The 27,226-nt window shown below is 38.0% G+C and overlaps 1 protein-coding gene and 1 long non-coding RNA gene across 3 annotated transcripts in view; one reads left to right on the forward strand and one right to left on the reverse strand.

Moving 5' to 3' along the window:
• The window catches only part of LOC105828424, a 282,603-nt gene that overhangs the window by 152,692 nt on the left and 102,685 nt on the right, over positions 1-27,226 (forward strand). The window lies entirely within an intron of this gene.
• LOC105835660 (discoidin domain-containing receptor 2) overlaps positions 1,171-27,226 on the reverse strand; it is a 195,741-nt gene continuing 169,685 nt past the window's right edge. The window contains exons 12-19 of the mRNA XM_036293746.1: positions 24,736-24,862; positions 23,386-23,537; positions 21,980-22,293; positions 18,824-19,015; positions 15,196-15,288; positions 12,496-12,637; positions 7,493-7,642; positions 1,171-6,717 (exon numbers count right to left, since the gene is read on the reverse strand). Of these exons, the coding sequence (XP_036149639.1) occupies positions 6,556-6,717; positions 7,493-7,642; positions 12,496-12,637; positions 15,196-15,288; positions 18,824-19,015; positions 21,980-22,293; positions 23,386-23,537; positions 24,736-24,862 (1,332 nt within the window). The 3' untranslated portion in view covers positions 1,171-6,555. The remainder of the gene's footprint in view (positions 6,718-7,492; positions 7,643-12,495; positions 12,638-15,195; positions 15,289-18,823; positions 19,016-21,979; positions 22,294-23,385; positions 23,538-24,735; positions 24,863-27,226) is intronic.

Consider the following 27,226-nt stretch of genomic DNA (forward strand, 5'->3'; position numbering starts at 1 on the left):
AGGGCTATTCGTAGAAATAACTACAGGGACGGAGTCCAATTATACACGCACTGTGTCGTGGCTCTCTTTGTCGGGGGTACGTGTCGCTTGGTGCGTGTCGCCGCAAGGAATCGCCATGTCGATGGCTTGAAACGCAATTCGTTTTCATTAACCGCTCGGTAAAAAAGTTTACGATGGCAGGGCAGCACGAGAGAAGGTAATGATTTATCGTATATCCCTATCGATACAGCGCGACCGACGTAGTCTGAAAGAAACGCGATATTGTGCCATTGACGTTGATCCAATAGAGTTCGTTGAATTGGTTTGATTGATTTAAAGTTGTTTGAAGCGAGTACGGACATTTTTCACGAAATTTCGACAATACGCGCGACGCGGGCAATTTATTGAACAATTTACGTCCCGAAATAAAGTGATTTGTCCCGAAAGAAAGTGTTATTTTAATTCCGAGAGAACCGAGCAAATGATGAGCGACGTTTACGTACCGAATCGGTAATTTCGCGACGCTGCGAGGAGAATCTTCGCGACGCAGAATTCAACGAAACGACAGATATGTCGCGTCTCGTGCGACGGTAATGAATCGGAGCGACTTAATTAAAGGATGTTTTTACGGGGGGGGGAGATACAAAAAAAAAGTGTACGTCCCAACGAATCGAGAAACTCGAGCGTGCCCGTTTAAATTAAGAGCGGGAAAGGGGAGGAGGAAAAGAAATAAGTGGAAGTAAGAGCGAATGCTTCGAGATAATGGAAAGGTTGCGTCTGCAGATATAGTTTACGGCGTAGTGACGTATTTTGGAAATATTTCCGAGAATATTACTCGCGCGGTAAATACTTCACCTAATTTATGTAATTACATTTCCACCATCTTCAGAGTGAAAATAATTTTAAAAGGACATTAAAAGGATAAAAGTTGCGAGATTATACTGTTATAGCATACCGTCTGCATATATATATATATATGTAACGTATTTATCACGCTCGTGTTACAGAAGGTGGTAGCTTTCAAGCACGATATTATCATGCATATCTCTGACAAGGTAACTTAAGGCCTCTCGAAAGGGGAAGCACATCATGACTAATTTACTTACCTTAGCTTCGCGGTCCTCGTTCCAAACATCAGCGTGAATGTCGAGCCGCGCCGGTTTTATGCAAAAGAATGTACAAGCCCAGAAATCAAAGCGTTGAATATTTATTGAAAACGAATCGCTATGTACAAACGTATTAAATACAGTTGCGTGACATTTATACAGGGTCGCAAGGGAAGAGAGGGATAGCCAGGAAGGTATGTCTGATCGCCGTACAATAGTCAATATGTCCGCCGATAACAATAGATAACTGGCCCTATACTAGCCACTGTGCGCAGTCTGCTTATTTACAACCCATTTCACCGTTTATATTTGCACGCAGAGATTGGCGTGTGCCGTTTCGTCATGCATGTCTAGCAGCCTGGAACGACGATATTTATTTGTCCAAAGGCTGTCGTAGGCGAGAGAGGGAAGGGGAGGGGAGGGGAGGGGAGAAAGAGAGAGAGAGCATGTTTTTTACTTAAATTATTCGACAGACAATGGTGATATGATAGATGACTGTAAACTGAGGATATACAGATCTACACGATATCAATAAAAACGCCCTTTATATCGCACAATGTTTCATATAACTTGAAAGTTTGAGAAATCAGAAGCAACCTCACGCGGAACATTTTGAAAATAAAATCATAGAAACCTGAAAGATTACGTTAAATTCACGAATTACTGATTACTTTTGTGCATTAAATTTTACGCGAGGCACAAACGTAGATTTTTATTTATTCATAAGATTCATAGAAAATTTTAAGCTAAGAGTTACGAGTTATCAAATTTTCTCGCAGATGTTTTACTCGCGCAAGTCATGTCAGTGCGATCTGTCAGTACCTGAGATCAAAGAATTTCAAATTGGCATGCGATGAGTCCGAATAACAATTACGTATACGCGATGCAGGAATTTAATTCGATTTGTATGCTGTTCCACTTCGTTCGATTCTATTGTGTATTTTAAGCAAAGATCGTGTCTCTCTCTCGGCTGATGCCTCCTCGATTGCATTGAGAAACGAGCGCGAAGAATGAATAGTGAGGGATGAGGCGAACAAGAGTTGGGGGAAAAGGGATGGAAAAAAAGCATGGCCGTGTGTTTCGTAACGAAGGCAGCAGATATTAAATTCCATCGGCAAACGCGCGGAATCCGCGTGTACTCGGAGCGTCCGAGTTTCGACTTTTGTTTGCGTCTAACGGCGAGAGGCGAGTACGCGATCGGGTCCGCTGCCATTGGCTGCGTACGCATGAAAAATAGAGCTCGTTTGAGCTGGTAAAAGAGAGAACGCGTTGTTCAACGAAAATCAGACTCCAGCGAACGTGGATACGCTCGAGCGATGCCCGAATAAATTGTGTAAATCTTTTTCGTTCGCCAGAGAAATGGTAAAGTTCTTTTCTCATTGAATCGTATTTCGTACCACTGCTGAAGCACATTTCGCGATATTGTCTTCCTCGACGTATTGGTCGATGCACTGAATTGTGTTACGTATTAGGCGATTAAGCGACGTTTCGAGATAGTACAAAATCTCATTATATAAATTTTGCAAACGTTTTGCTCTATAAATCTTCCTTATCCTCATACTATTTAACTTAATTTAATCTTAATAATTACACTATATCAGTTTGTAAATATCACTGTGCGTGATTTAAGATACTTCTGCAGTGGGAGGAATTTTTTGATTTTGCGGCCTGATTCACTTTCAACCATCTCGCCGATGCGCTTATTGGAAGAAACGTATAATATGAGATCGGAATTGGATGCACTTACAACAGTTACGGGGGTATCATTATTAAAAAATTGTACAAAGTATTTTCTTCCGTCCACCTTAATAGATTATCACTATGTTGAGAATAAATAGTCGGCGGAGTTGATTCGATTACGTAATAATCTACAATAATTTTCACACTTATGGTTTCCTCTGAATGTTAAGGAGAACGCTTCCTACAGAAAGAACTTGTCGTTGTGAATTGACTACTAAAATCAATCATCTTTCAAACTAATAAAGATAACGATATGTATACGATATGTCGAATTTCCAATGATAATTGTGAAAGATCTGCCATTAGAAAGATATGTCATTATTTAAATGATATGTTTTTTTATATAAAATAAATCATTACATTTTTGTTGAATATTTAACGCTGTGAACCACGTACTTTATGGATTTTTCCCTTCGAGTAAATTAAAACGACCGATACAAAAAGTTATATGCGGAAGATTCTAATTTTATATTTCTTTTTGTAGGAAGAAATATGTATAACGTAGTTTGAGTCACGTTCGATCGTGCAGGAAGTGTCAGTCTAAAATTATCGCTACATTATATATTCTCCCAAGTGATTATATATATACATCGGCCCTGTAAAAGATACATTCGTGAGTCCTGCAGGATCGAACGTTTGGATTTTCTGGCGATCGTACCATTTACATACATTTAAAAGATTGAACATGAGTATGTAAAGAATTAAGATCATTTTTAAAGTATTGATCGCTGAACCTCGAATTAAAAGTCCACGATGAATATCACTCGATATATTCGTTTCGCTAACGCAGTGGCAGTAGTCCTTAAGATATTTTTAACATATATATCAAATCATCAACTGTCAACATTAGATTTCTCATTTCCACAATAATTAAAACAATAATCAAACAAAAATAAATAAAAATTTATCGTTTATTTATTCATCATTGATTTAGAGAAACTGAAATCCTGATCCAAATAAATTTGTAATTAACAATGTAAATAATATTTCATAATTTGAACAAAAAAATAAAAGAAACAAAGTATTACTAGAAAATATAAAGATTAAAAAATTATGAAAGATATTTATTAATCATATTTACCTTACGTATTTATCCGAGAGTAAAGATAAATAGATAATCCTGTTAATTTATTTTACTTCTGATATAAATCTGAAATTCCGCGAAGAACACGATGTAAAAAGAAACGAGAATCCTTCTTTTCCATAATTGTTTAACCGTACACATTCATCGCTTATATGTTCTATTCTTAATTATCTTACAGATCACGAGCATGAGTCTCTTGAGCCTGCGTAAGGCTAGGTACCTAGAATAACATATCGGGATTTACGCGACGTACATACAAGTCTTTGAACGTCACGGAATATCTCTGTCGTGTTTCGCACAATTATTGTTTTCCCTTCGCTACACGTACAGAATCATTCTAACAAGTATATAAGTCTTTCAGTATTTCATACTAACGATAGCCATTTACCTGGAAATGTATTTTACTGCTGAAATATGTGTGTTGATTTGAGTAGCGAGTCATAAAAATTCAGAGAACAAATAATCTCAGAAATTTTATCGTTAAAAGAAAAAGCAGCTTAAATAAATTTATTACACCAAACATTTGATTAGTAGTCTGTAGACCGCTCGGAAAGCTAACCGGATTTTTATGGGTGCGAAACGAAGCAAAAACATTTGCCGGGTAAATCGTCTATCTCTATTCCACATTATAAACTTAACGTCAGGTCACATGTGCTCCTTTTTCCCCCTAAAATCATGGTACATCCAACCTACAGCTTTTGCCCAAGATGAGCAACGGGGCACGAGAGAAGTTTTGTGTGTATCGATAGAATTAACAATCCTAAAACGATTATGCGATACGACCGCCAATAAAATGCCGGTCTTACAATAATCTAATAATTTACATTATCGATTAAATCCTTCAACATTCTTTACACACTTTATATGAATTTATATTATACTGCAACCTCTAATGGTATTGTCAAACATTTATGCACTTCGGCTAAGCGCATCTTAAGCTTAAGAGTAATTTAAGAGAACTTAACACAAACTTAACACGGCTTAAGATTACTCCTCTTCCCGTACTCTTCGAAAAATGCTTCTTGTACGGGCGCAATGTTTAATTTTATAAAATGTTCCTCTTAACCCATTTCACAATTTTTTGTGCATCGATAAGCTCCTTGAAGCGACGTTCGTATATAATTCTTTCTGTGCGCCACTGTGGCGAGTGTTCAATTAAAAAGTTAACGAGAAATCGTCGTCCGAATTGGAGGGAAGGATATTGGTCGGTGCAATTAAACGGTTGAATGAACGATAATTAGCCTTGTCTTTACATTTGTCTTCTCGAATGATAGCTTGGAAAATAAAATGGATAGCAAAGAGTACAAATAGTTTCGTTAAACATCACCGGAAATACATTGATTAATATTATAATCGACTCGATCGTATACGCTCATAATAGAGATTTTGCTTTCCTAAAAACAACAATTCGCTTAATTATCTTAAAAATGGTATATGTATACACGTATATATATGTATATATAATTATATATTTTTGGGAAAACAAATTTTTTTTGCAAATACGTTTATGAAACCGACGTATAAAAGGCCCAAAAATGTAATCCCACGACGAAAGTTGGCGGACTTCAATCTTGGATAAAATCTACTTTTTAAAATTTTAATAATTAGAGTTTTAGAAAATGACTACGTTATTCGTCGGCAGAAATGTTACGTACAACGCACGATTTTCGAGTCCGATCCACGTATATCCCGAACGTGACACGAGTGCCGTTACGGCGGGAATATCATAAGCTTGTTTGCTGACAGTATCAATTTCGGAACAGCGTATGTGCGATTTATCGAACGTGCTCCCCTCGTATTGCCAACACTAGTGACGTTCCCATTTCGTATCGAATGCCACGGATCAAAATCATAATCTATCCATTTCGATTGCTCGAGCTCGGATACGATGCCGTGGATTCACGGTGTCATTATAGCGGGGCTATCCGTTTTGGTCAACGCGTCTAACTTCTGTAGGCGATTAATATAAGAATAGCGCGCGAAGAAAGAGAAGAGAAACGAAAAGAAGTTGCACACACAAGAATAAGATCGGAATCGAGTTGGATATGTCAGTCAAATAGAATGTATATAAAAATTAATATTTCTCAGGTCAAAAAATTGCACGCGTATAAAAAAATTAACATTCTATTGCTATTGTCAAGCATTACGCATCATTAGATTATGCGTATCCTGATAGTATCGAAATAGAGAGCCGATCCAGTTTTCGCGGCGATAACAGTTTTGATGTTGGAAAAAAAATTAAAAAAGCGAATTTTTTGTACAGTAGTTTGCATTTTACGGCAACAATGATTTGTGCGGTTCACACCGGTTATCGACTAAGCTTACAGCGATGTGTAGCGTTGACAAGAGAACTGTGATTCTTAATGTCGTGAACCGTAGAAGGTTTTGCGCGATCAATTCGTAGACTCCTACGGCTTCTCCTCTTAAGTGTTATCGTACGACGATCATCATCGACACGGTGAACGCATCCGACCACGCCATTGCAAACAATTACGTTCGTTACAGCCGATTTATGGATCGTCACCCTAGGTACTAACTTGGTCTAACTTGGTCTAGCTTGGTCGATGAGGGACAGTTCCACCAATTGCCGTTTAATTCGCCGATCATAGAAAGCCGGATGAGATTCCAGCCTTCTAGTTCTCTATATCAAGTATCGTTCGACTCACCGGGCTTGTAGCCGAGATTTTTTCGTTGCAGGAACAGGTGGATCTCGCGGAAGTTTGGTCGGTCGACGTCGTTCCTCTGCCAACACTCGCGCATCAGGTCATAGATCTCTTTAGGACAGTTTTTTGGCAGCGGCAGTATCATCTGTGTAAAAATAAACGCAAGTCGATTCTAACGCCATCAGTTATGTACGTGTCGCGAGCTGAACACTTTATATGAAATACATAATAAACGTGTTGACGTATTTTCGCGCAAACCAAAATAAAAAGATTGCTCGCGAATAATCTCATTACAATTCCATGCGGCGCTACAGAAATAAACGGCATACAGACATAATAAAAATATTTCACGCTCGTAATTAATCGCAATATTTGTTATGCAATTAATCGTTTGTAAATATTAACAGTTTACAAAACCGGGAGAGCAAAATAACAATTCTTATACGATGTTTTAGTTTGAAGTACTCTCGATGTTGGGAAAATAAACGCGACGGGTTCGAGTGCGACGCAATATTTATTACATTATATGAATTACTAAGTAAGTGGTTCTGCCATTTTCATGGAAACATACTCGCGACCCACTTTTGTAATTACATGTTCGACACCGTACGCGTTTATTAAACCTGCTTTTTCAATGACGTTAATTGTTCCACAGTCAGCCTCTCAGAGAAACGGGATACGTCCAGGATTCCTAAAAGAAGCTACGCAGAGAAAAAAGAGAGAGGGGGGGAAAAAAAAGATGCAAGAATTACGGAGTAAGGTAATCAGAAGTCTGAAAGTCGGAATAAATAGCGGCGTTCAAAGCCCTGAAAGCTTCGCGAGGCACTCAACGCGAAATCAAGTACTCAGTGCGCTCATTACATTAAGTACGCCGGACACAATGAGGGAAAAGAAGTCGGAGATTTACTGTGCGCACTTACCCTTCGCTCATCCTCTTGATAAAAGTAAGTCGCGTTCTCCACTATTCGATGATCTGGAAACTCCTCGAAGGGCTGCTCCCGTGCGAACGTCAGAATTTCCCACAGCGTGACGGCGAACGCCCAGACGTCGCCCTTGCACGTGTACCTTCCCTGGATAACGTGAACACATTCAAGAAAATTTTACGAAAGTTCGTTTGTTGCGAACGTAATTTGTTAACTCCGGCAGCTTCTGCTGTTTGCAGCTTAAGAGCACTTGGAATTTGTTGAGCATTCTGATATAATTGGATAAGTTTATTCCATGGTATAATACATTTTCGAATGTATATATGGAATTAAACTGAATTTATTTAATAATAATTTTTATATATTTTTTTATATTTTTATATATTTGTGTACGTATCTAATTTATATAAAGATTTTTTAAAAATAATATTTCGATATATAAGAACAAATTCTTTTTTTAATACACACACTTAAGTTGATATTCGTTTTTGATGAACCACAAAAATAATTAAAAGCGCGACTTGCTCGACGCGGAAACCTAATGTTTGAGCGTGAAGGAGTAATTTATGGAAACTGTATGCGCCTTCGAGTTTCCCAAAGTTCAACCGAGTAACTTAGTTAAGCCCAAGCTTCGCGGAACGCCATAAAGCAGTTACACGATTTTACTCTTTTCCTCACATTGACGGTTGGATGTACCTTCCGCTCTCATTGGCATGCGTGTGAGCCGCCAAGCAAAATAATTATATGATAAAATATCAACGGTAGAATATATAAAAGCTTTAGCTACGAATTTTAATTAATATCAACACTGCAATTATGCAATCATACAATCATAATGTTTCTTGAGGAAAAACACAGAAAATAAATATAATATTAGTTATATAGGAAGATGTAATTATTAAATCAACGAGATTTAAGAGAAGATGGCGAAAACATTCTAAATAACTTATGAGGGTTAGGAAGAAAATCATAATGGACAGAATGACATAAAAGTAAAATATTTATAAAAAAGAAAAATAACTGAAGTCTTGTTGCAATAACATTGCAATTTTAAATCGATTTACGATAAACGATTGTGTACTTGATGTAAAATTACTCCGACTTAAGTACTTAAATTACATAATCTCTATTGCCGGTAGTACGCTGGGAAGATTGCATATGCGTGCTGAGTTTGTAGTTTGCGCATGTTCGGGAAGATCTTAAGACATGATTCAATTATTTATGAAGTGTGCGATACAAAATTACGCGCGTTTCATTATTCATAATTCAAATTGTTGGAACTAAATAGTGCGTATGCGATAAGTAATAATCTATGCAATAACAATAAACAAGCAGTAATAATAAAATATAATATTAATACATATAGTACATAAATTTATACCAGGAAAAAAAATTTAATATTTGGAAGTTGTTTAATTCAGGCAGTTTTTACAGCAATAAATATTTTGTTTTATGCGAATATAATTTGTTATGCTTGTAAATAAAAAATATTTATATTAACTGAATAATTTTCTTCTTTTTACTGAACAAAGAACTATATATTCTACCGCAAATTAAAAAAAATAATCTATTTTGTTCTAAAAAAACAGCAAATTTCAAGAGAATATAACTTCGTCAAAAATAATCGCAATAAAATTTTCAAAAAAAGCATTACAGCTTGAAATCTGTACTTTTTAGATCGATATGTTAATAAACTAAATTTTACTTATCGGTTTTATTTCAAAGCTGCATATAAATAATGGAGATATGTCAGTCTACAATTTTTTTAGAACTTTGCAAAGTTTTATATGTGAATTAAAAATTGCAAATGTGGTTTACAATTTGAATCTTTACCTTTAATTTAAGTTCGTTAACCGTGCGATTTTTTCACCGAATTCAATATTGACGCAAAATAGACAATTTCAACTTTGAAGCAAAAGAGACAATTATTTAACGTTGAGGTAAAAGAGACAATTTTTGTTTAATTGTTGAATAAATAAATATTCGTTATTTATATGTATATTTCAAAAACAACTAAATTTTTTGTCATATAAAACAAAATATTTGGCGTTGAAAAACATTTCAACTAAACAGCTTTTGTGTATGTTTGTTGTTTGAGCGTATGTATGGTAAAAGCACTAACTTTTTTTTCTAAAGTATTGTTTGATATATACAAAAAGGAATAAAATACAAAATTATATAATATAAATTAACTCTATATAAAAAATACTATTACACTTTGTTTGATACTTCTGCAAATGTTCTGGATAATAGTAAATTAAACATAGTACATTGCACGATTCAACAAATTCTATAATGTGCCACCCCTCTCATGAAAAATGATTTCCAACGAATGATCGCAAGATCGATATGAAACCATTAAATCGACGCTAATCCTGGATAATTTTTGAAGCGATATTTCGCGCAGAGAAACGGGATCGTTTCATTAACGCGGCACAATGGTGGAGGCTGGATAAATGATGGGCAATAATGAAACATTAATGGCGCAGTCAGTTCGAAATGACGACGCCAACTAGCTATCCAATACTATATTTCCCAGCCTCATTTCTGTTTCGTCGAATCATTTTGATATTAATTTGCTATTACATTCGTACAATAAATATACTATTTCCGTAAATGATGCCAAAGAATAGAATATAATATCTATGCATAGCTAATAAAGTAAAATTAAGTTAATTAATATTTGATACATAATTGATTTTTCAGATAAAAAGATATTCAATTGTAAATAATATCATATATATCAAACGTAAATTAAAGCAACAAAAGGATAGTGACAATTTTATAATTTTTAAAGTTTTTAATGGTTTATCACATTTTGTGATAATTGTTTTTAAGAAGAATTGTTTCACGGAAATATACATATTTCTGACATTTTACGTCTGGAATTAAAAATGACCAGGTTTGGATTATACTTTTATAATAAATCTTCATATACTCTCAAATGATTGAATATTTAATTTATTCATTCGCTTGAATTTTTCAGTAATTGAAATCCTGCATTTAAGTTACTAAATCTTTTAAATCTTCAAGTCCAATCTTTAAATCACTAAATTAATGTTTCTCAGATTATTGATTTTATATTTTATGCAAAAGTTTTAGCTACATAAATATATTATCGTGCTATTATTAAATATACTATTATTATTTGTTCGCCGCACAGTGTCTGACTGCAGCGCAGTGTTTGACTGTAGCGCGATGTTTGACTATACTGCGACTACTCCACTGACACACAACGCGCTCGTGTAACGCTTTTAAGCGCCGGCGAAAAAAAATCATTCCTTCCGCCGAGTCGCAGTCGGCACATATTTTTCCGAATTTCCGCGAAAAGTAAACGCGAGTATCTTCCATCGTCGTCCACGTTGTTACGTAGCGGAAACAGCTACATGTTCGACGCGTAGCTCGCGAAGCGGAACGATTGTGTTTGGATTGTCGAGCGGTTAAGCCGAAAAAGCCGCTCAACATCGAAAATGAATTTCCAAACGCGTATCGCATATTTTCTCCGGCACTTTTATAGCTCAATGACGCGTATCGCGCGCTGCGATGGGGCAAGCTCAATTCGCTAATACCAACGTGACCGCAGACAGCTCTATCGGCCTGATGTTGAGCGGTTTCGCGGATCGACAATTCGATATTGGCAGCGACAATCGAGAAATTAAAGGCAAGATATATTAAATGAAATGTAAAACTTAATTCCCATTCGGAAATAACGGGAATTGAGTTTTATTACGGAAATCTTTCTTAACCCGTTAATAAATAACAGACTTCGGAACTTCTTTTATTTCCCAAGGGTTGAACAGAAATCTCTGATGAGATTTTATTTTGCGTAACAGGAAGGACAGATTAACAGGAAGAATAATCAATTGCAGTTTTAAATCATTTTATCGCACGTGGCTTGGCGCATGGTATCGATACCAATTTAATGGCATAATTGGCGAATTCGTTTAAAAGATGGAGATATCGGCAAATGTATCATACATAATCTCATTGGCAACAAAGCAAAATGCGCGTTTTACGGTTCACTTTATGATACACAGATCTTTGATGATCCGTGGATCGGAATGCATCTTTCCGATATTTCACACAACGCTTTTATTGCGTCGATAAATCTAGGAAAGGTACTTCTTCATTATCTTATCTGACTGCGATATATTCTTATGCTGATAGATACACGGAGAGAATTTCTCTCTTAAAATTTACCCTCAAAATCTGATAATTGTGGGATAATGTATGACCTCGAAGAATTTTGCTACACTTTTTAGTAAAATTTACTATACTTTTAGTAAATTGTACTAAAAGCACAGTAAATTTCACTATACTTTTAGTGAATTTTACTAAAAAGTATAGTAAAATTCTTCGAGGTCACACATCCCACAATTATTAGATTTTGAGGGTAAATTTTAAGAGAAAATTCTCTCTGTGTAGCGAAAAAAATAATCTCAACTTAGGCAATACGCGATACGTAATGACGGACAGGAGGGTTTTACTTCTGGACGTGGAAAACTACGAAAAAAAGTACGTACCCGAGCGAAACCGAATTTCATCGCGTGGATGCGTTAGCCATAGTTCGTCAAAATGACGCGTCCCACCCATGCGTGGAGTGAAATCAAAACGAGCCGACGCGCGTCCTCGTTTTGTGTCCCTCCTTTTCTATTTCGTTCGTTTACAAGCGAAAGTCGTTTGCGCCAATTTGATTTATTCTCTTTTTTTTTTCTAATTCTATCGAACTTTCGCATCGCCGATCTTTATTGCCGCTAACGCGCGAGCACCCGTCTAAATCGGAAGCTTCCGTAAAAAGCGCACACGTGGAAAGCTATGCTGCACGAGCGCTAAATCTCCTGACGCCCAAAGGCAAAAAATATTGAGAGAAAGAGAGAGAGAGAGAGAGAGAGAGAGAGAGAGAGAGAGAGAGAGAGAGAGAGCGAGAGAGAGAGAGAGGGAGAATGGGAGAAAGTTAAATATATATTGTTTAAATGTAGGTACAGCGAGCGTACACTCACCATTAGCATCGATTCCCATGACATCCATCGAATCGGTAATGGAGGACGTCCTTCGACACGGAAGTAATCCGCCGCATATGCGCTTCGTCCACTGCCCAAATCAGATACTTTAACCGTGCATCCGCGACACACGATACAATTCCTGAAAAACGTGGAAAAATATTCGTCTCTTAATTTCTGTGAAGTCCCCTCTCCCGCCCCACTTTGCAACATATCCCGAAATATTTCCATATCGCGAATTTTGAACTGAAAAACAATAGAATTATTTTTTTGATCAAATTAACACTTCCATTCTTTTTATTAACGTTGGCTATGAGATATCTGCTAACTGTACAGCTATGCAATATTCTATCGGTTCGTATCGAGTATACGGCTAAATGAATATGTGTTTGTGCGTTCTATTTTTTTATATTCTGCACGTGGCAGTCGTATCAAAAACAAACAGACTAGTTTATCGAAATATTGTACGAGCATAACTAAATGCTAGTTTTTCCGTTTATGATTTTTTTTCTCGTGCAGTTGGAAAAAAGATTTAAAATTGATTTTTTTTTGCAGTTTAATTCTATACGTAGTTATACTACCTTTTATGTATATATGTATATTAAGATAAATGATAAAAAATTAACGTAAGGTTATAAAATTGATTACGCAATTAAAGGAGAAAAACAGATAATTGTAGGAGAATAACAGATACTTTTAAAATATTAGGGGATAAACTCTTCGCTAATTAAGAAGTAAATTTCTTCAATAAAATACGGTGGCTGCGGGCGGTTGATGCGCGAAATCGCTTCTTGTTTGCGAGCTCGTGAAAGTTCGCATTTGAGTAGCTTACGGTAGATTCGTTGCGAGCATGTTGAAAACGGCAGTCATTCCAAGTTTCGCGCTGATTTGCGCGTAAACCTCGTCGTTTATCGCGCTCCAAGGTAAAGGTGGTGATTCGTGGGGGTGACGAGGGGATGGTTTAGTATCTACCGCGACGCTTTTATTTTACGCGCACCGGTGGGTACTTTCACACCCATTGTCAACGTCTGCGCGCTCGCCTGATTTGTCGGCAAGTTTTTCTGCTACTGGCACTGTAAAAATCTTGCTGGTCGACTCTTTTTGTTCTCTCGGGTGATTCAAACGCAATTACCGCTCTTTTACGATTTCTAGAATCGCTGTTCGAAATCGCGTTAATCTATTCTGGTTCATATAATTTGGATTACACGCGCATGTACAATGCCGATTATAAATAAATAAATAAAAAATGTTTGCACGCGTTTCACAAGATATTCGGGAAAGTTAATAAAAATGACAAAAGACGTTAAATGTCTATGGAGGATAACGATGTGAGATCAATTGTGTTCCAAAAAGATATATAATTTGGATTCGTGTGACACGGACAAAAGTCAATTTATCATTCTGGACTTATTATTCTGCACTCCGCGTTCTTGTTCTATCATTAGCATAATTCTTAGATATCCACCGTTCACTTCCTAATAGCAGAACTATTCGCCAGTTACCGCATTCGCCGTTAGAATTTAGCCCTGAACCCAAATCTATAAATCACGAATAAATTTCACCCCTTTCGTCTAGCTAGCTTCTTGTACCCTCGCTACCGTCGTGACAACGATCGCGCCATGGGGCATGATAATTAAGGTTTACGATTAGAGTTAATAATTCGAGCACACGGTCCAAACCCTTCCGGCCGTGCCTATCTCACCCCTCCCAGCGTTTAATAGCTCCACGATATTGGTTGTCGTACCGCGCTGCCGGCGTTGTCAGGTTTCAAGAGTTTCCAAATCGCGTGGAGGGTGGAAGAGCACGGTCTAGGGGCAAACGGAATCCGTTACGTATATATGGAAGGGAAAACGAGACGATAAAACAATCGGCGAGTGTAATAAAGCAATTCCATCGTAATGCCCAGAGGCTTTGGTACGCTCACAAAAAGATCGAACAGAGTATGCATTTGTTTATTTGTTTGATGCATGAAACGATGTTGTCTAGCGAATCACTGCAGACAAATTAAAGCGTTCTTCTGGAAACGAAATTAAGATCAGTGAAATTTAATAGATTTCCAAACAAATGGAATACTGCAGCTACAGTGTAAGTAAAAAGTATTCGTATAGAGAATATCTTTTTTAATTTTGTTTATGGAAAAACAATTATCGATTTATTAAAAAGTACATATGCACATATATACAATCTATTACGTTTGTTATTAATGTATCGCTAGTTTGTTATTTTATTAAAAAAAATAAAGTTTTAAAAAATATCTGCTATATATTATAATAAAATATATATTTTCAACTTATTTCCTGTTTTATATTAAACATACATAATTATTATAATCATAAATATAAATGTAAGAAACATCCTGTGCATATCAATTTTTCTTTATTTTAAAAACTGTTATATAAAAAATGTTAATATGTTATATCTGAAAAGTCTAATTGTTTCGCTAAAATGTAAGAAAATAAATCGTGTCTTTTATGTTTATTGTAACAATACAAAAAAAAGAGATTAATTAATTAAGGATAGCATTTTGTTCCTCTGCATTCGCTCTCGTATAAGCATGTCGGAGCGAGAGGAAGATTGACGGAGGTTCTGCGGTATTCAGTTTCGCCCTCAAGACTACGATCCAATAATATGAGCAAACAACAGCTTGCTCATTAATGAGCAAGTCCTTAAAGCAACTTATGGGTAACAGTGCACGCTTACCTTGTGGCGAGATCCCGATGCACGAAGTCCATTTCCTCAAGATACTTCATGCCGGATGCTATTTGCGTGGCCATGTAAACCAATGTGCCGAAACTGCAACACGAAGAACGGGGTCGGTTACGTCGTGAAGTTTACTCGCAGAAACCCTGCGGTATACGTAGAGGCGTTTGGAGCGAGCAACGCCACAAACAGCGGACACTCGACTGTATACCAACTCAGCTGTAGCCGAGCAACACTTGACGCAACATTTTTGACGCAAGTAAAATAAGATATTCCCGTTACTTAAAGTAATTAACAAAGTAAATCAAGGAGTTTAAATTAACTCGTCAAAAGTTCTCTTCTTTGTACATAAAGATATTTTATCCTTCGTAACTAGGAATGACACAGTTTATTATAATGAAAGATACTTCTGTGTCTTCCATTTGTTTTCTTACTAAAAGTAAATGTATCAATGTAATTAATCTATATGGAATACATTTAATATTGTCATCTCACTTATTAATTTCTAACAAATGTAAAAAAGATTTTTTTTATTTTTAGATACATGGTAAAAAGAATGGTTTTGCTGAAGTATAATCTAAAAATTTAATTAGATACAGATAAAAAATTATTTTTGTTAGACTATCAAAATAATTATGTAAAATGCACAAATGTGAGATTGCTGGAATGTTAAAACTTTTTGCAGCATTGCTTATGCTTGAGCGTTCTTCATAATTATTTTAATGGCCCAACAAAGTTGTTTCTACAGCTAAATAAAAATTTAGCTAAAAAGGTATTTCAGTGAAATCGTCCTTTTTGTGTACACAAGACTTGTTTCTGTATTATTCCTACTTCCAGCAAAATTGAATTTGAAAATCGGGCGAAGTGCGACAAACATACGCGTAGTTACGATGGAGCGTTAGCATTCGTTCGTATTCGTTGAGAACGGCAGTAGCTAGGAACTACGTTTTTACTATTTACGCTTGTAGGATGCAAACCATTTACATCGAAACGGCTCTGCGTGCTATTTCTACAAGAGATACGCCGATAGAGTCGTTTCGATAGCAGCATGTCGTCCTGCTACACTTAACGCTTACGACATAAACGTAGGTATATATGTATGAGAGCAATAATATGTAAAAAGATTTCAAGAAAAATCCACATATATAATTCGTTAATGCGCATATCAGTGCCAATATATTCTTATCTTATTGGTTGCACAACGTTCGCTTCGAGCATTGGAATATTTAAACTCGCTGCATATATATTATAGTACGAACGTAATGTTTGATCAAAGCAACAATCACATATATGTGTCTAACAATTTCATCTTTTATATTGACATAATAATTTGCAATTAATTTTTCCTTACTAAAAATATTGATACATTTATATGTATGTACATTATTCAGTACGATTCATACGTCATTCAATTTAGTTAAGTATGATCATAATATATATACTATTCAATATTTGTTTAAGAAATGGCATAAGATATTAATTACATGAATTGCATATTGTATATAGTCCATCTACTAAAACAGGAAGAGAGGGGAGAGAGGCAATTTTCAATATATATGACGCGTCTAATATCGCGCCGTGTAAAAATTTTCCAGGTGACTCAGCGTCGGGATTCTTAAAGCTTCATTTGCGACGTCGGCGAAATGCAATTCGGTTACCGGAGTAGAAAGCGGCCGTACTGAAAGCTCGGCTATTCTGTCGGTCCTGGATATTGGATTCGCTCGTGCGACAAACTGACTGCAGTTAAATCGGCGGACTCGCGGAAATAAATGGAAACGATTTCGTTTATGAAAGACAGTACGTATGTCGGCAATTTAATTAACCACTTCAAGGACCGCTGTCATAGGTGTGGCTGTCAAGCACAAGTTGTTCAAGTGCAAGTAATAAAGTTGCATGTATGTACATACATCGCGTGGTTCGTACAGGCGATTAGCATTAGATCTTTTTTTGGGATCTTTCAAATTAAATTGTTGAAAATATCTACATCTCGCGTATCGTATATATCGTAATAACAATTAATTTTATTTCTCGTCTTAATCTTTTAGCGGCATCGTCTGGCTGTACAATTATTCTTCTGAATAATCAATATTCTATTTTTATTTGATCTTCAATTTTTTCGTAATTGATAATCAATATTCTATTTTTTTTTCAACGCATAATTTATTTAGCAATATAAGAAACACTCGCCATTGGAAGATTAATAATATGTACGTGGAATTACAAAAGAAAAAAAGGAACAAATATGCAAACAATGAGATTAGAAAACGTAAGATGTAAACGTTACTCTTACTATTACAATTGCGAAATAATAAATGGTACTATTCGCATTGCATAGTCACGAATGATTGAATATCTCGTACATCAAATTTTCCGCGGCACTCGATGGGAACAAAGCGTGATCTCCGGCGGCTGCTTCATCTCGCGCGAAAGCTGAAAACGATCGCGCGGGAAAACACGCTTCGCCGACACCTGTCACGAACACCGATGATCCTCTCCGTCGCTCACCTCTCATTTTCAGCCGATTTCTCGTATTTCGAGTACTTTCTGCGTAGTCCTGGTCACCGGGCGTTTTCACGCGCCCTCCGGACTGATTGGAACTGACGTTCTTCGCGGCGACAAAATAAAACAAAAATTCACGCACAACCGGGAGGCCTATTGTGGAATTACTCGCGAATGCTACGATGCTATAATGCGTCTATCATCGTGCATTTATAGCAACGTAAAAGATAATCATTCTGCATTATGTGCGCGTATGCACGTGGGGAATTATTTTCTGTTTGACACTGTCGCGATATTGCAACGTATTAGCAGCTACTTGCGTCAGAAATCTCGATAAACGGAATTTAAAATGAATGTGACACACGGTATTCTTGATATTTTCGTTATCTATATTAGCTTAGTCAATTAATAAACATAATATTCTGTTTAACTCGTCGTTAATTATGATTAATTTTATTAGCTTCAATTAAATGAATTTATTATTTGTCGATAACGCAAAGTAACGATTCCGTAACGGGCGCAACAACTTACGCGGAAGTACGGCGATCGTATCAACGTGAAATTTGGGGCACGTCAAAATATGGTTCATTGATTTTACGTCAAAATGGTGATGATCACATAATTGCGTATCTATTTTGGATGATATGTTATTTACTTCGAGTGTCGCAATGCCGATTGGCAGTGTGCATTAAAGCGGACATCGATAATGTATCGCTTTTAAAACGATACGATGGTACCGATGTTACAAATTATTCCGCGCCGTAGTATCAAATTTGTGTTCATTAAATTATGTTAATTACTCGAATAACGGTCGTATCCGGGAAACACATGCATTTTTCGTCGTGTACCTCTCTGGGCCATGTGCGAACCGAATTCCCCAACGATCCCTTAAAAACGTAATGGCACGTATTTATGAACGATCGAGGACTATTACATGGAATATGTTCTCAATGACAAAACATGCTCCGAAGTGTTATGTAACCGCTTATTCGATATTTTGTGAATAAATACATTAAGAAATTATATTGAACACACAAATCATTATTCTCGTGCAAATGCTTAAAAGTTAAAGAATATCAATTAACCCGCGGTTAAAATTAAAGTTAGAAAAATATCATGTTTATCATACCTAAGTGTTTTGGCCGTGTGCAAATTCGAAGTTTCGGCGATGTGACTCTGCAGATATTGGTTCAAATCCCCATACTCGCCGTTTTCCAATACGATGCACATGGGATCGTCCTCGAGGCTGGCACCGAGTAGCCGCGCGACATTTCGATCGGCGAGTCGTACCAGTCTCTTTGCCTCCTGTTGAAATTCTATCCTGGAAAACACATGCAGCATTCGGAAGTAATATCTTTATAGGTGCCCGCGGTACCAAGGCCGTGGGTATTGAATACAGACGCGGATATATATACTGGAAGTAATGCAGATATTCCGTTCCGGTATCGCTCGCTTGTCTCTCGAAAGTTTTCGTTGTCTCGCGAGAAAGGAAGAACGGGGGGGGGGGGGGGGGAAAGGCGATACAAAAGTGCCAAGGCGTAAAAAAAGAAACCTTACAACGGTTGTAGCGTGAGTCACGAATAAAGACAACGGCGAATAAGAACCGCCGATCATTGTTCTACACGTGTGAGTAAATTCCGGTGAGTGCAGACGATGCGGAACATGATATAAACCGCCAAATCGAATGGCTGTGGAATCGATAAGGACTCGACAGACTGTAGGAAAATTGAAATGTCTATCTTTCGGAATTTTTTATTTAAAATCGCTTCCTCATATTATTCCATTATTATTATTAAAAAATTACTGTAGCGATTAATGAGTCAATTTAAAGTTGAATAATCAATTTTATCTGACCGTTAAAAAATGATCATTTTCATAAATGTTATGGCACAGGATAATTCCTAGTAATTCCATTATATCTGTGAAATTATTAAAAATTTGCATTTTTATTGACTTCTACGCATTTGCATAGAACGAGCACGCTTTCATTTAGAGAAGTAAACACGAATATATTTCAGATAAATGTGATGTATTATATAATATTAAGTTCCGTTGATGAGATACACATTTGTGGCGTTTAAACATATACGCTTTATATATTGCATTAATTTTTTTTGAGGAACATTTTAATAACCATCACTATATATTTTTTAAAAAACATTTGTGTATGCGCGACATAAAATCACTTAATTGGAAATGTCAGTATAGAAAATGAAATTTTCCTTTTTACAACGAAAAATTCAATCGTCAGAGACGACGAGATGTATAATAGGATAAAAAAACGAAAATCTATCAGGCAGATTGGATTGATAGACTTTTTCGGAATGCTGTAGTCAACAGAAAGAGGAGCGTGGAGAAGAATAAAGGCCATCGAGAGAACGATCGCGCTCTAACATGAGTAGCATCCATTTCGCGCGACAACACGGGTTTCGCGGGCTTTTCCCAGTCGGCAAAATGTGTTTTGTAGACAATGCCATCCGTGATCCTGTCTGCGGGGATCATCCTTTCGCTACTGCGACGACAACGCGTCGTCGGGCCAGTGAATCCGGTACGACGCGCTCTGCTGCTCACCCCTATCTCTATCAGCCTATTCCGAGGGAAAATCACAATCGTCCGATGAACAAAACGTTGTTATAGCGGCATCGCGAATGCAATAAAAGGTTGTCTTTTATTGGCTGATGTAGTGCCCATGGTTGAGCTGCCAGAGAACCTTCGTTCATGCGTGAATTCTACATTTCTTTCTGGAATGCTCCTTATAAAATCAAATACGCTTCGAGGTGAATTGAACGAGTATTACGTGTAGTATTGCGCATTACATGTAATTACGTATGACGCGTAATACGAGATATTATTGCAATTTGTAATTTTTATTCGTTGTGTTTTATATATTCATTGTAGAGCGCGCGAAATAATTATTTTCTCCGTACAATATTATCCAATTAAGCATATTGCGCGGTATCGTTCTGTAATCAGCGGTTACAGATTTTCAAATGTTTCACTGAAAAAGCCGGGATGAGGCACGTACAGCGCATACGCGCTGATTCGCTAAGTAGGTCGTAATGGTGGATTTAGACGGGGACGGGGATTTCGAAAATTGCTACATAAATAACATTCAGGATAAACAAGATTATTGACGAATATTTCATATTTGCCAATCGCAAAACCGCATTCCCCGCGGAAAGACGCTTTGAATGCGAAATAGTATTTTACGTTTCCACTTTTCTAAAGGCAAGAGTATTCTTTCTCTCTCTCTCTCTCTCTCTCTCTCTCTCTCTCTTTCTCTCTCTCTCTCTCTCATTCCGCTTTATGAAAAATTATATTGACGCGGACATGCGCGTGCGAACGCGGACGAGTTATTCGATTACATGCCAATCATCGATCGCTTAAAGCCCTTCCGCATTATCCGGCCGCATCTACTTAATGCGCGTAGCGTGTCATTACATTCGGAATCACTTTGCGCCGGGTTATTGAATTACGCTGTTAACGCGGCGCTCTCTATAATCTATTGAAATAATTTTCTATCGTCGGTGTATATATGTAACATATATATGTACTTTTACTTTCCGTTTTTATGTGCTGTAGGAGCGGTTGTCTCACGAGAATTCAGGCTTCGTACGAAATATATGTTTACTCGAAAGTCAATCAATGCATACTTTGAGCCTTTCCGTTCAATAGAATCCAAGTCCCAGGTGATTACATTTAATTAATGCGCTGATGCAATATTGACAGTAATTGCTAGAACTCGATTGACGCGGAGTTTCACGCTATCGCATAACGTTATATTAAATATTATATATTATCAAGATTGATCAGAATATAACTATAGAATATGAAAGAATATGAAATTATTACATTTTTCAATATAAAATAAATATGTCAAATTAAAAATTTTCAAATATTAATTATCATTTGCACTATCTTCACTTATTGAAGAGACAATTATTTTTTTCATAAAAATAAAACATTCAATATTCATAATTTTGATAAAATAAGGTGAATTTAATTGAAGCGAAGTTTTACGCAATCACCACAATGTTATATTAAATGTTGCTATTATTCAAAATATTCATCAAGATATCAGAATAAAATATTAAAAAATGGCAATTTTCCATAGTAAAATAAATATATAAAATTAAAAATTTAGGATGTCAATCATTTACGACGTTGCGGCTTTTCGGTTACTAAAGATACTCGATTATTCTCTTCAAGAGATAAAGTATTCATAACGTGCTTTTATTATATATACCTTTCTATAAATCGAGAAAAATTTATACTTGGTTCTTACCTAAGAGCGTCGGAAGATCCTGGTTTCAAGGATTTAACAATAACTAGATCGTTGGAGGTATTTCTGAAGATCTCATCGTATCCAGGAAACCTGTCGACCTCGCAAAGATGAACATCGCCGAAGTATCCGCAGCCAAGATTTTCAACGATATTGAGTTTTTCCCGTGGAAAATCAAGGGCACACTCGGGTATTTCCTCCTCTTCCTCCGTGAGCATATCTTCCGGACTGTAGCTGGTTACACTGCTAGAAGCTTTCGCGCTCATTGGCGGTGGTGTACTTGGTGTCGGCGAGGGTGGCAGTGGCGGCAAAGGACTCTGCGATGACACGCATTCGAATTCAAAATCATGCCTTCTCGAATTAATATAGCGTAATACGTTGTATATTGACACGCCGTACGGATTAATATGTCGAAGCACAAATAGTTGTAAGTAAATATTTGTACTTTTTATTCATTGGATAAAATTATTCGAAAAATATGAAAGAAGTATAATATTGCAATATGAATGAAATTGGAATAAATATTACTTCCTTTTTATATGAAGGAATATACATTGATAAATATTTAAATAAAAGATAATACTGGGATTCATAATAATCACGATATACCTTTTTCAATACAGTTTTGTTTCCCCGTTAATATAATCAAATCCGATAATATAATCAAACAGAAATACATGTACGCCCCCCCCCCCGGTAGAACTACTGTAATCAATAACCACGCCCTTTACATTATCGCTCTATAATCTGTGTATGCCTGCGAAAGATGTTTTCTTCGCGGTAGTTATGATTGATAGTGCCCCGTTGTTTCCTCGTTTTTCGGTCATTAATCCTCATAATTCACAGGATGAAGTATTTTGCGTCGTGCATATTGTATAGAGAAAACAACCCCGGTTGAAAACAAAATTAAGTCGGAATCGATATATGTACAATACGATGATATGTGCCATTAAAACATATTTTATGCAGCACGTTCATTATCATACTCGATAAAAATATCCGAACCAACACACACGTGAAAAGATTTTTAATAACACGGTGTTTCGAGCAATCGCCATGAAAAAAAAAAAATCCGATATTTGTGTGAGCAATATTTTTCGAATGATTTCACATTGCGCTGAGGCGGAAACAATATATATATATATATATACACATCTGAACTGGTATTTTAAAACGTAGAAAGCGAAAATTGAAAAGTCAAACGGTATAATATTCGAATTAACCTCGCGACTTACATGAGCCATAGTGGTCGGTTTCGCAAGGTTGCCTCCCTTTCGGCGATCGTGACGGAGATCCAACGGTCACGAGAGGCGTTTGACACAGTTTCGCGTTCAAAGTGCTCGCGTTAATGCTAGAGGAGGGCTTAATCGGCGCGGATCGCATGTCTACCGTACATTTTTGCGACTCACCTTACAGATCTCCGTACTGGCGTAATACTTTTCCGGCGGGGGCGGTATGGGCGGCGGGTTAGACGGATATTCTTGGACCGCCGGAATTGGCCTGGCAAGATTGATCGTCGAGTTAAGCAGGAGCGGAATAACCGGCTGCACCTCGTTGATCCCTGTCCGAGGCGGCGTGGAGCGCGGGAGGCGGAAAAGAATCAAGAAATTCGACAAAGTTAAAAATATAATCACGGCTAGCCGTCGACGAGAGAGGAATTGCTGTCTGCAACGCCTTCCCGTTTTCTCTCCGCGTCGAGAGTTTCCAAGTTTCGGGAGATCGTTACCATTTTTTAACGAGACTCCGTTGCAGCGAAGCTCCAACGTCATCCAACTGCAGCAAATCAAGTTCTTTCGGAAACTCAGAAGCAACGAGGATGAGAAAATGTCTGTTTCAATTTATTACGATATTACCGTCGTATAATATATCGTGCTCTCGCCCGCATGGTGTAATTGTGACATTTGTGGACTCGCAAAATTAGCGCGACCTGTCGATGAGGCGCAGCGTGCGCTGTCGCTTCCGATAGTTAATTAATCAAAGACCTCAGTCTAATTCGATTAAACAAGGTCGCGCGACGCGACAAACAGTCTCTCTGCGGACTGCGGCTCCCGCTGTGTCCGGCAAGCTGTGCCAACTACGAGACGCAACGGAATAGTTTGTCGACTATTCCAACTACGTCGTGCGGCAAAACCAGGCGCGGAGATTCGAAACCCCGGCTTGACCGTCACTCCCGGGACAGCCCGTTAGAATTTCCGCGATAACACGAAACTATCCATGTCGAGAACGGGGCAAAGTCAGCGAATACGGAAGTGGAAGCATCTTATGGCGAGATTGGACGTAACCGGGATGCCGATCAACTTTTGATGCCGTCGTTGAAGACGATAAATTAACTTTAGATAGAATTTGTAACGGCAAATTATCGACGAAATAAATTGGAAGAACGACCGGGGAGAGATAAGCACTTGTACAAAAATTAAAAGTAAACGCATAAAATTACTGAAAAAGTATCAGCGAGAGGACGAATAAAAATATAAACGTGTTTACATTATTGGCGAAATTAGTGAAGCAGATTTGAAAAGTTAAGCGTTTCGAGTATCCGAGAGAACATCGGGTCGATACAGACTCAACGAGCACCTTTTAAGAAAACAGTTGGAACTTGCAACAATTAGAATTAAAAGAAATCTTCGGGTACGCGGGTATCTGCGGGGCGTTTTACCAATACTTTAACGATCGTAATCCCCGGCTGGGGTCCAAACGGGCCGAACTGCAGACGTAAACGGAAGTGCTTTAAGCGTATGACTTTTAACATTGGTACCAACCGGTGTTGTAATCCGTGACGGTTTTGTGTAATTGCGGCGTCGTCGTGCTGTAGGTGGCTGGCTGGTACTGCGCCGGAAGCGGGGGGCAAATTGGTCCCTTGTCCTCGCCGTCCTCCGGCACGGAGACCTGTGGCCGAATATCGAGCGTTATTACTAATGCACCTGACATTTATGCACATGCCGACCGTGTATATCGCGCGGTAAAAGCGATATACCGTCGGTTATCCTCTTCTATTTTCCATCTCTCTTTCTCTCTCCCTCTCTCTCTCGCGCCCCTCCCCCCCCTTTCTGCTCTTACCCTCTTCAGAATATTCATAACCGACGAAAACGAGGAGACACGGCGCCGCGCCGGTCCCGAGGGGTTGGCGCGCGCGCCTGGTTATCGTATGCCAAAGCAGCGAATACCGCTTTGGCCTACTGACTTGTTATGTATTGCCGATTACGTAATTTTATTTTACGGCACACGCTACCGTAGACAGACCGTGGAAGGTAGCGCAAGCTTATTTTCGTTACCGATAGAAAGGATTATGTCGGAATGACTCCCTTGCCATTGCACCAAGTTCCATAAACTTGTCTCCCCTCCCCACCCCCCCGAGATAATTCATTTCGAGATAATTTGAATTTAAATGTTACGGATACAGAGGTTTCCGTCAATTCGTGTTAATTTCTTAAAAAATCGTTACCGTATTTTCGCTGTGAATGACACGGTGTCATTTTCGTCGGCGACAAGTTAATTTTATTTCAGCGAGACAATTAACGTAACGTAAACTAGTTTGTTTGATAAGAATAAATTCTTTTTCTATTATAAACCTGTTAGAGATTTTTCCACGTGAGCAATTCAGTTTCTATGATCACACGAAAAAAAAAAAAAAGGTTAAAGAGAGAGATTCGACACAACGAAAACTAGCCGCATCTCAAGTATTTAGCAGAAATCGCGGTATCAACGGGCAACGTATTCTCGTAACGCCGCTCCCCGTCGTGTAAGTTGCATTTGCGTTTCTCCATTAACTGGATTCGTCATGGAGCGGCGCGCTTTCATCTAAAATGCGACGGTAAAACCACGCAGGTGCCCACCCGTAAAGCTCTTATCTCGCGTCACTTCCTCCCCCGACACCTTTATCTTGGTTCGCAAACCGTGCGAAAGTGCACGAGGGTCCGGACGACGATCGAGCCCGACATGCCACCTCAGGAAATTAGCAGTTTTATTATAACAAACAATCTAGGGTACCCAGACACCGGGGGGTGTTTACGTCGTGGCTCCTCGTCACTTTTCTTTTGCACGATAAGACAACTCGCGAGGGATCGTGGGAGCACGACGGGTACCGTATGTATGTGCGGGTCTGTGTGAGTCGCGATATAATATCCATTGATTTTTGCGTTGCTCCAGGCCGTGGGTGCCACGGGGAGGCTGACTTGCGAGGACGTAGGGGTGGGTGTTAATTTCCGCTTAGGGAGCGTTAGAGGGTGCCAGACCGGTGAGATGCTGCGGCGCGGCCGTTAAGATAAGATAACCACTTAACCATCGGGATTCTACGCGAATCTCACTACTCTCGTCCTCTTTTGCACTGTCTCGCCGTCGTATACATACATGCGACTACACATACACACATACGTACACACACACACATGCATGATGTTACACCATCCCGTCTCTTCTAACTTTCCCGATCGCTTGCGTTTCCAGCACGAGGGCCCGCTTCCCGCCATCGACCTTAACCATCTAACATCTCTTTCTCCATTAGGGCTATCTGAAGTCCTGTCGCGACTTCCCACGCTCTTATGGCCCGGCATTCAAAGCGATGTCGACAGCTCGTTCTCGCTGATCGGACGCCGAAACGGTCGTGACGCTGCGACAGCGGTTTGGAAGTATTATTGTTGCTCGAGAGATAGTAATCCAGTTTACGGAATGGCCTTGCTTATGCAAATAGTCGTGCAAATAGTCCGCGTTTCGGATACATCGGTGCGATTGTTGATGCGATTAAAGGGATCATTCAAAAGTTGCTAATGAGGCAATTGATCTGGATAGCTATTTGATTACATGGATGTGCATTCTGTATTTTGAGTGCACGACTGGAAACTGTCGCGCGACTTTTGACATTAACGGGAGAATTAAAAGTTTATTTCGAAATCGTCGGTCTAGCGTGAGATATCGTTTGTACGTCACAAGAGAGACGCGTTATAGGCAACTATTAAGAATTTATTAATACACAAAGTTATGAGAGCTAGCACTAGCTGGCGAGATATCTAGAACGACCTGAAATAACTTGCTTATTTTTAATGATAGAAAATAATGTTCCAAAAATAAAACAGCTAAGTATCGGATAATTTATCCACATTTTTTTTCATATTACCTAGTTTAAACAAAAACTCAAGAAAATAAATTTTACAAAGTTTGCGGCTATATAGTGTTTCGAACACAATGTAATGAAAACCTTACTTTCCGACCTTACTTACGGAATGATACGTTAATAATTAATTACGAAGAGATTAC

The sequence above is a fragment of the Monomorium pharaonis genome, chromosome 11, assembly GCF_013373865.1.
Source record: "Monomorium pharaonis isolate MP-MQ-018 chromosome 11, ASM1337386v2, whole genome shotgun sequence".
NCBI lineage: Eukaryota > Metazoa > Arthropoda > Insecta > Hymenoptera > Formicidae > Monomorium > Monomorium pharaonis.